This window comes from Quercus suber, unplaced genomic scaffold (genome assembly GCF_002906115.3).
Source record: "Quercus suber isolate HL8 unplaced genomic scaffold, Cork oak 2.0 scaffold_1230, whole genome shotgun sequence".
Taxonomy (NCBI): Eukaryota; Viridiplantae; Streptophyta; class Magnoliopsida; order Fagales; family Fagaceae; genus Quercus; species Quercus suber.
In genome coordinates, this window is record NW_027070625.1 from 17,528 (window position 1) to 28,382 (window position 10,855).

Here is a 10,855-nt window from a genome sequence, read left to right on the forward strand (position 1 = left end):
AATCCAACGTCTTCTACTTCTACATCAAAAATAATTCAAAAGAAATGATATTAGAAGATTCCTCTACATAGGTAATGTAATCCGGGATATTTCTAGCAAATTGAGCCAACTTGTCGGCTGGCTTATTTCACTTGGTCATGATTAAAAAACTCAACTTTTTCAAGAAAAATCATTTAATTTACTACCTCTTACTTTAAAAAGTATAAGTTTTTAAATATGTCATTATGAATTTAAGCTTTAGAAGTAAAAAAAAAAAATAGTATTGAATTTTTAAATAAAGTAAATGGTAAGTTAGAAAATTTACTTAATTACTTTTTTTTTTTTTAAGTATGGGTATATTTTAAAAAATTCTAAAAAAAATAAAATAGAGAAGCAACAATTAGAGAGACCGGATTGGGAATAACATGGGCTTGGCCTTTGTTTTGTGTTGAAAATGAGAGAGAGCACGTGATTGAGAGACGTCCCTCGTGAGAAGTGGAAACAGTGGGAAGTGACAGCACGTGTACATATACAAATTCCCATTTCAACTTCTCTGATGAAGAAACTAGAAAGCGGTGAAGTACCTGTATGTATGTGTTAATGTGTACTGTGTTGTGTTGTGTTGAGTTGAGTTGAGTTGTATTTACTCTTTTCTTTTTGCTGTGAAATAATAATAATAACAGTACGCCACGCCCACGCGAGGAAGAAGGAAGTCGGTAGCTATAATCAATCTCATCTCATCTCAAGATCCTTTCTTTATGGGGTTTCAACTTCACTTCTAGTTCCAGGTTTTTCACTTCTTCTTTTTTTTACTTCCTTTCCTTATTAACTAAGCTAACCTCTTCCAACCAAGTTTTCTAATTTATCATTTCTGATAAGCAGATATTATTATATTGCATTTTGCTTACAGGGTCTTTGTTGTTTCCTGCTTAATTTGCTTGTTGGTGGGTATTGAGGTTCTACTTCTCCAAATGTGTTGTTATGATCAATTACTTCTTGTTTTTATTCTCTGGAAATCTTTGGGGTTTTGAGATTTTCAACAAACAATGGATTTCCGATTCCGGCCAGTTCATTCATGGACTTTTGGTGGCCTTATAGCAGCCTTTCTTCACCTTTCTCTGGCTTATTTCCTGCTGTGTGTATCAGTTTATGTGTTTTTCACCTCCAAATTCTTGAGCCTTTTTGGACTGTATCTGCCATGTCCTTGTAATGGGGTTTTTGGTTATAAAAATAGCAATTTGTGCTGGCAAACTTTGCTCTTTCATTGGCCAACAACGATTATCTATTCTGTTTTGAACTCTGCATTGAGCAAGTTACCTTTCGATTTTAAGAATCGAGGATGCAGTTTAGATAGGAAGTTGGTCATAAAGGGAAGTTGTGAAAATGGGGTTCTTGAATTAGAGGGTGAAGCGTCTTGCAGTTCGTCATTTCATAGTCCACTATTGCAAAACTGTGTTGCCAAGGGGAAGAGGGTTTTGGATCTGAAGAAAATGCCTGGAACTCGGCGACGAAGGAAAGCCGCTCTTGGCAACAGAAAATTCTCTTCTGTTTTGCCTAATGATGATTCGCGGTCGGTTGTTGCTGCAAACTTTCCTTATGATGGCAGTGAAATGAGAGGCAAAGACAGTGAAAGCTTAGGTTGTGAACCTGTGAGAGAAGATGATTTTCCAGGTGTGAAATGATTTAAACTTGTCACTTGTCAGTCTTTAATGTGATATGGCTATTTAATGCAATACTAAACAAGGATATTGACTACTATAAGAGTTTTGGACTTCAATTTAAATCTATTTGGACAATAAACAATATTTAAAGTTCTGTTCATCTATCGATCTTTTTGTACAAAAGGTCAAAAAACTTCAAAATGTTGAAAATTGAATTTTGATTACATTTGAAGCTCTAACTTTAATTAGGCTAGACATATTAAATATTGTAGCATGCTTGCTGATGTTTTATGCCATTTAGGTGAAATAATTGGACCTATTAGCATTGAAGTGGGGGAAAGAAACCAGCATAGTTTTGAATTGAGTGGATCATGTGATGAGGGCACATCATCTTCAGTTGCAACATACATAACTAATGCTCCAGACAATATGGAAATTGTTAGAAATGAAGCGTATAATATCAGAATGTTGGAACTAGCTCTTGAAGAAGAGAAAGCTGCTCATGCTGCTCTTATCCTAGAACTGGAAAAAGAAAGAGCAGCTGCTGCAAGTGCTGCTGATGAAGCGATGTCCAAGATATCACGTTTGCACCAGGATAAGGCATCAGTAGAAATGGAATTGAGGCAGTACCAAAGGATGATAGAAGAAAAGTGTGATTATGACGAAGAAGAGATGAATATTTTGAAAGAGATCCTTGTTAGGAGGGAGATAGAGAATCATTTTTTGGAGAAGAAAATTGAAGAGTACAGGCAGATGAGTCTTTTAGAAAATGAGATGCCAACAGGTGATATAAATGATAAGATGGATAATTGGGGACAAAGACCTTCATCTTCCCTTGATTTGACTGACAATAAACAACCAATGCTGCAGATTGAGAATAATATGTTGATTGGTAAGAAAATGGGAAACAGAGCAAAATGGTCTTCAAATTATGAGGCTCCTTTAGTTGAGAAACAAAGTCAAATTCAAGGATATAGCCTTCTTGAGAAAAATGTCTTTTTCACAGGTAAAGAAAATGAAAATATGGATAATAGCATAGAATGCCAAGAAATGACAAGTGAGGCAACCCAAATTTGCAATGGCATTGACACAAATTTTTCTTTTGATGGTGAGGAGCTCAAGAAATATCGGAATGATAAGGATCAAGCAGGCAGCAATCACCATTGTTCTATGCCCGATACAGAACTGGTTGTTTATGATGTTCATGTCGTTGATGATAAAAATGAAACTTCGAAAGATCAAAGTGGGTCATCAATTAGAAATGTTGTTGATGAACCCAAAGATTGTGCTGTGCCACTAGGAGCATCTGGGGACTGGATGAGGGAGACATTAAGTGATCATCCAATCATAAGCAGGACAGTAGCTGAGCCTAACATTCATAAAGGTAGTTTTGATATGAGTGATAAGTTTTCAGTGTTGACTCACTCACAATGCAAAAGCTTGCTTTCTGACGAGAAGTTGAAACTTGACATTGGGATTGAAAGGCTCACAGAAAGGCTACAAGTACTCCAAGAGGAAAAAGAGGAGTTGACTATATATTTAGAGAAAGGGGATGGGGAAAAGGACAATTGAAATTTATGAAGGAGATATCAAGCCTGCTTTGAGAAATTCAAATGGTTGAGAGATCCCATGCAGCAGGCTTCCTTTTCCCATTCATCCTCTAAGGTGGGTTGTTTACCATTAATTGCATTTTTATGACATGTAGGATAAATGTTTATATTCTAGTGTTTGTTAGATTTCTCTGGTCCTTGTCATCTGCTCTTACAGTTATTGTCCTCTGATTTTGTCTCTTTTTAACACTGAAAATGATTGGGTTGGTTGTATCTTATATAGGAATAATGCAGACATGAGTATTGTTGTTTGATACAGCATTATAAAGTTTAGAAGGATATTCACATGGAGTTTGGACAAAATCATATGAGTAGGTGCACATAAGACTTATGAAGTTTCCCCTACATGAAAAAAAAAAGAAAAAGAAAAAAAAAAGGGAAAATAGAATTGTCCAGGTTATATAGTTCATAATCACAGTTCCAGAATAGCCATTACAGTACATTGCAATTAACACTTACACGTCTGTGGGTGCTACTTACCATGATATTAATTGTCTTCCTTTTAGTTTCCAAACAGTAAGCCGAACCCAAAATTTTGGGATTTGATTTGGGGCTTAGCTTTTACACTTTCACTATTTGTGCCACAATGATTACCTGATTACCACTTGGTCCAAGCCACCAAATGGCATAAAAATGTCAAATGTATTTGAAATGTCTGTTCTTTCTGTTGTTGATGAGTTGATTTAGGGCCTAATGCTCATTCACTGAGAAGTTTGGCCTTTCTGCATGTTAGCATTTGTTAACTGATGTCTGTTCTTGCCATTGAAATTAGATTTCTTCAGGGCTTAGTTCTCAGCATTGAGGCATCTAGCCTTCTCCTGTATTCTTCATCTATCCTTTTTTGTTGGTCTTCTATTCCATTTTGGGATGACCCTAAATATGTTTGTTTTTTAAAAGTCAATGCATACAATAATTGAACGTTCCTAATTTTATGTATGTAAAGATAGTTTTTCGTATTTTCCTATATTTGGTGATATTAGGAAAAGATGGGTAAGAGGAAAACTATATCTTGACTTCCTTTATTTAGTTTGACGTGAGATAGAGTTGTTTTTTACAAAAATTTTCTAAAAAACAACTCTATCTCTCACCTAGCTATATAAGGGAAGTTAAAAGATAGTTTTCCAACTCATTTTAAGGTTGCTACCAAACATAGAAAAATTATATAGTTTTCTAAAAAATGCTTTATAGAAAATTATTTATTTTCTAGAAAATGTTAATGTCCAAACAAATGAAGCATTACTTTATTTGAAGAACACACTTCATTCATTAACTTTACTAGCGAATATCCCATGCAACACGCGTGTTCATTATTAGTTATTTTATAATACTTAAATGTATTATAATGTTGGGGAAATTAATTTTGATTATGTATTATATGTCACTAAAATAATGAAGAAAAAATTTGTAATCTAGTATATTCATAAGTAATCATAATTAATTATGCCCTAAAAATGTCACCACGTGCCTATTCATTTTTACTTCATTTTATCATGCATACATGTATATTTTGTTCTTACGTTTGACCTTTTCAATATGAAACTTCTTATTATTTCTTTATATTTTTCCTAGGAGTATTTCAAAAAAAAGTGAAGTTTTAAAGGCTGAAAATCAAAGATTTAAGGTTTATAATCTTTCATTTGTAAAACTAAATATACTTTGTCAAGAGACTTGAAAATATAACAACAATTGAATAGAGAAAAAAATAAAAATATGTTATTTCATATCTTAAGTTTAGTTTTACATACATTTGAGTACCTCATTCACTTACAAAGATTAAGCACTTCCCAAAAATATACTAAATAAACACAAATAACACAGATAAAGACTATGTCTTTTCCAAACATACCTTTTAGAAACCCTAAATGTTGCTAAAGCATTGTATCAAGCTTTGACAATGTTGTTGAAAAGTAAAGATCATATGCACCTAAAACCAAAGCTAATCTCACACTCTTCTTAACACTGATTTCTTATTCTACGTATTTGGCTCTCTCTCTCTCTCTCTTCCTTTGGCCCTTTGATATTTTGTGAAATTGGAATATATAAAATAACATGTAAAACTAACATTGAATGGAGAAAACTTTACATTTCTGAAATTTATAAAATTAAAAGTAAAAGAGTTCAAGAAATTGGAAAAGGGAGTGGAACCAGAATCGTTTAATCTTCTGCATTTATAGCTTAAATTGAACATTGATGAGAATATGGAGATGAAAGGATAAATGGAAAACTACTCATCCAAACACATGGCAGAACTCTCCCGCATGAGGTTTCTGCTTTTATATATATATATATATATATAGTAGCCTCTGTTTTTGGTCTAGTGTCATAGTTCCCTTTTTTTTTTTTTTTTTCTTTTTTAATTTGGATAAGTTTGTTTCAAAGTCATGGATTAGTAGAAGAGTATCCTATTTTATAGGCATTTTAAGTGGAATTAGAGGTATATTTTTACTGGGTTGTCATCAAGTTTTCTCCCCGTTAAACTAAGGTTTAGCGGTATTTTTTAATTACATAAAAGTCCAGTCCAAAGAGGGAATCCTTTATAAATAATATAGATTTATTGATTTGAGTATAAAATTTGAAACTAAAGAGGGTAAATTTGGAAACATAATACTTTTTATTTGAAAGATATGCATTATATGATGTTTTAAATTCTCTAAACATGACCAACAAAAAGACACAGAGAGAGTAAATAATTGTCAGGTGATTTACTAAGCATTTCTTGGCCTTCATGCTTGTCCATCATATAATTTGTTTTAACAACTCTGGTAAACTATCAGGTTTAACTTATCACATGATTTTGACGTTAAACTTAGTCTTGAACTGCAGGATTATTTAATTGATGTAGTTGATTAGTATCTGGAAAAACTACTAATGATCATAAGACTTGTATTATCAATATAGGTTGAGTATCTAAGCAGGTCAGTTTAACATCAGCATTTTCAAAACAAGTTTTTGTAATTGTATACCATGTACTTGTAGTCAAAATGATATTTTACTTGTTGCGTAAATAAACTTATATATGTACCATGCATGACAAAGTTTTAAAACAGTTTTCTTCTAATAATTATGTAGCTGATATTGTGTCCTTGAGCATAATATAAGTACTGGTGGCATGGGTTGTGAATCTTTTTGTGATAAATACAAGTTGGTGGGTGAAGGACGCGACGTCATTTTTATTCTCTTGGAAATATGTTAAAATGTGAAGGATATTATATATTTTAGTGAAGTAGTCCTTGTTGAAAGATGGTAAAAATTAAAGCCTTATTTATTGCATTGTATTGTAATATCCCCTGAATATGTCAATATGTCATTATTCTTGAGGGGAAATTACTCAAATTAGTAGTGTAGTCAAAGGATAATATGGTAAGAAGGGAAGGGTGAAGTATATATATGTAAGAATTAATTCTGGAGTGAACCTGCTACTGCTCATATTAAATAAAGCATTATATATGCAGCCTTTCTTTACAAATACAGTACCTCTCTTCTTCACATCACATTTAATTAGTCCTAAATGTTCTTGTTAATGTTGGGTGTTACCATATTAATCATTGTTTATTTTCAGGTGATTTTCAAGAAAAGATGCTCCCCAAGTTTGTCCTGGGAAGCTCATGTACAATACTTACCTTACCAGCAGAGACGTATCTATTTTCAGGTGATTTTTTTTTTTTTTTTGGGTTGGCCCCCCTCGTTTGAAGTCCTATCTCCATCCCTGGTTACCAGCTATGAGCTATCTAAAGAATCTCCTTGTGCTTTAGGGCAGGTGTATCCTCAGAAGATTTTAGATGAACTGTAGAGTCTTTTGGAATGCAATGGTCTTTTGCGTGTTGTAAAGTGTAAATAAACTCTTATGTTTGAGTCTATAATAATAATAAGCAAAATAAGTTTGAAGCTGTATTTTATTTTAAAGTGATACATCCATCCCACCTTTTCTTGCCTTGCCTTTGGCAAAGAAGGGGAGAAAAATGATTAATAATTTGGTATCAATCATTTTTATGGCCAAAAGGCAATAAGGCAGGCAACGGGTGTAATTATCATGTTCAGAATTTTTCATGTAAAGAAGATAATTAAAAAGAAAATTGTGACTTTTTTTTAAGTTTATGTGGACTTGGCTGCTCCCCAATGAAATAGCTTATATATAGCTTCTGTTTATACTATTTTTACATAATAGAAAGACAGAAGAAAAAAAGAATTGGATAAAAAGCAAATGAATGATCAAAAGGCAAAGTTAGAGATTAGGAATGACCACTCTACTCTACTCTATTACTACTTTTGGTTTTAGGCCGGGAAGGAAAGAGAGAAAGGAAATGGATAAAAGATGGCATTTTCCTTTGAGAAAGTCTACTAACACAATATACATTGTTAAATCCACACCCCAAAAAAAAAAATGTAAACTATACTTATAAATGAAATGAAGAGCATCTGAGTAAAATCCTCAATATCTAAGGATCTTTTAATAAATAAAAATAATAATAATGTTATAAACAAAAGTTTCGTAACATTGGATGACCCTAATCTAATCTAATAATGCCAGCAACAACCTAATCAAAGGACAAACCAGTCTCCCCCTTAATTAAAGTCCCTACCATGTGATGTTAATCATATCCTTTTCTCAACTAACTACTCTTCATACCAACCATAAAAACTATTCAACATTTTTAATTTTCCAAGTAATGTTCTTCCACCTACATATTTACATCATTTTTCTCACAATATATGGTAGTATGAGGTCCACTTTGACTCCACACCCTTTTCTCTTTTTCTTTTTTCTTTTTTTGAGAAGAAATGTCCACATATTTGAGAGAGAAATGATAAAAATTTGATTTTTTTTTTTTTTTTTTTTGGGAGTAAACATATGAAATTATTATTCGATTTACAAAGACTCAAAATATTTAAAATTAAATTAAACCTACGATTTCCATCCCAATAAAATCAATAATATATATTTGGGATATTATTTTTTAGACTCAAGAAAATTATGCGCCTTGTCCTTGTCTTTCAATAAGATTATGGACCTTCACTCATATTTTGACTCTGACATACTCTTTTTTTCTTTTAGAATTACTTGTGAACTTTTTCTCCTTTTCTTCTCTTGGGTGCGTTTGGTTGTGATTTTTTTTTTAATTGCTTGTGCAACTTTTGGTTTTTGTTGAAAATCTCTTGCTTTTCACATACTTCATAAGGGGCGGCTTCATTAAGGGACTTGTCCCCTTTGTGCTAAAGTCCCTCTCGTCTCGTCTTAATAAAAATCATCCCAAAAAAAAAAAAAAAAAAAAAAAAAAAAAAACCCTCTCATTGTAAAACACTAAGAAGAAAGACAGATAAACTCATATTATTGATATTATGTATAATATTATTCAGCACCAGAAATAATATGTGATAGTGAACGACCACTAGAATGAACGAAATTCATATATAGTATTATTCTCGTAAATGTTTTATCATGATTCAAAAATATTATTTTCAACTCCATTTGAACCTTTCGATCAACGTCAGATTCAAATGCATTGTTTCCCTGCAACCTTTTTGGTATACGTATAACGCCTTGGAAATTAGACAGATGCTAATTAGGAAACTGAAAAGCTTTTTTGCTTGGCAAAGCCATATTACTCCCGACATCTAAATTCCTCCTTATGTAATACTTGCCAATTTAGATGCATGAGAATGTAACTATTCTTACGTTTGATTCAATTAAAATCTAGTAATAAAATTCTTGGGTATATCAGATGTTTATATTTGGTTTTTTCCTCATCATCTTATAAGAAAATTTTATTTTTCCCAAAATATCCTTTGGTTTGTAAACATAGAATCATTTTTTTTTTTTTTAATCTTCCTCAAAATAAATGATGAGAAACAAAATATAAACTACTAGTACAAATCATGGAAGATTCAATAAAAATATCGTATAGCATTTTCGCATGTATGATACAAAAATAATTCCTTAAATTGTCAATTTATAATTATCATTTTTTAAGTTTTATTTCTGATGGGGATCAATCTAATGTCAATTCGTCCATAGTAGTCATCCAAAGAGTCAAACCACGTCTATAATAATAGCATCAGATAATCTTCAGAGAAGTCCAACAATAGCATCATGTATGATTGATACTCATTTATCAGTAACAAGACCATTCAATCTCATCATGCTCATCCAGGATTAACGCAAGAGCATGGACGACCAGAAAATACTTAATGAATTCTACAAGAAAACTTCTCATAAAACTCCATGGAATCAAGTCATGGTCTGTTGCTCTCAAAACATGGAAGGAGTTTCTCGTAATTCACTCCATGTACTCCATTTACCCATCTTCTCTATTAACCACCCACATCACCTATAATTGTGGTGGATCTGAACAAGTAGACCCACTTCTTACTCTCTATAAAAGGAACAAGTCCTATTCACCCAAGGTAAGTCCCACCATTCACTATTTTCCCTTCCTTGTGTTTTAGAGAGAAAACTGGCTTAACCATCGAAGGGTCCTTGGCCGGATTACACCGGTCACCCTTAACAGTTCTTTCTTTTCTTTTCAGGACCAAAAAGCCACCACCATAGTCCAAAGCATTTCAGCCTACTGATTATCATGTATTATCAATTTCTATTAGTTAAAGGGTGAGTAGGAATGGGTAAAATTGTCAATTTAAAAAAAAATGTATAATTTTTTTCTAGACATGAGAATGCAGATACCCATTTGTTTTGAAAGAAATCTACATTCTTACAAGAAGAGGATTGAGTGATAATTCAGATATTTGAAGGTATCTAATTCTCTTGTGTGATTTGCAACCAAACATAAAAATGTTAGGGAATCTTTCGACAAGATCCTAAAAAAATTTTGAAAATTACAAAACATTGCTCCATGCTAAATGGGCCAAAATTGGGAATTAAGACCGTTTCCCAAACAATATAGTTAGTAGGCACGATTTCAAAAGCATATATTTTACTAACATCTCGAGTCTCAAAGACTCAATTTTGGGCCTATAAATCAAGTTTCAAAGACTCGGTTTTCATGGTCTGATCACATTTGATGTGATGTTTTTCCATGTGGCATCCACCTAGAAATCGAGTCTCTAAGACTCAATTTATAAGCCATTTACAACACGACTATAATGTTTTAAGCATAACACCAAGCAAAACTCAGCAAGAAAAATTTTGAAAAAAAAACTAAGTCACAAAGAAAAACTCACCCAGAGAGAAAAACTCACCAAGCAAAACATATAAGAGGTTAAACCAAAAATTTTGAAAAAAAACAAAGTTACAGAGAACTAATCCACCAAGAAAACCTATTCTACTCAGCTTTTTCAACCCACGGCGATCTGAACTCGACCCACGGCTAGCCATGAGCACCGACGGCCACCCACGCCCCACGACCCATGGTCCCACGCTGATCTGAAGCCACCCACTCCGATCTCGATCTTCGACGGCGATCTGAACCCGACCCACGGCTAGCCATGAGCACCGACGAGCACCAATGGCCACCCATGCCCCACAACCACACACAGCCCACATCGAGCTAAAGCCACCCACACCAGTCTGAAGCCACACACTCCGATCTCGATCTTCCTCTTTTTTTTTTTTTTTTTTTTTTTTTTTTTTTTTTTTTTTTTTTTTTTTTG

The 10,855-nt window shown here is 33.1% G+C and overlaps 1 protein-coding gene across 2 annotated transcripts; it reads left to right on the forward strand.

Moving 5' to 3' along the window:
- The first annotated feature begins 475 nt into the window (after positions 1-475).
- Positions 476-7,141, forward strand: LOC111991881 (probable myosin-binding protein 6). 2 transcript variants are annotated; one of them, XM_065769620.1, is made up of 5 exons: positions 476-565; positions 663-767; positions 890-1,650; positions 1,942-3,305; positions 6,810-7,141. In XM_065769620.1, exons 3-4 carry the CDS (start codon positions 1,026-1,028, stop codon positions 3,210-3,212), a joined length of 1,896 nt encoding a protein of 631 aa, XP_065625692.1. In that variant the 5' UTR covers positions 476-565; positions 663-767; positions 890-1,025; the 3' UTR covers positions 3,213-3,305; positions 6,810-7,141. The 2 variants fall into 2 exon arrangements, with proteins under 2 accessions (XP_065625692.1, XP_023879464.2); XM_024023696.2 differs by lacking the exon at positions 476-565 and having other exon boundaries at positions 576-767.
- Positions 7,142-10,855: the final 3,714 nt, after the last annotated feature.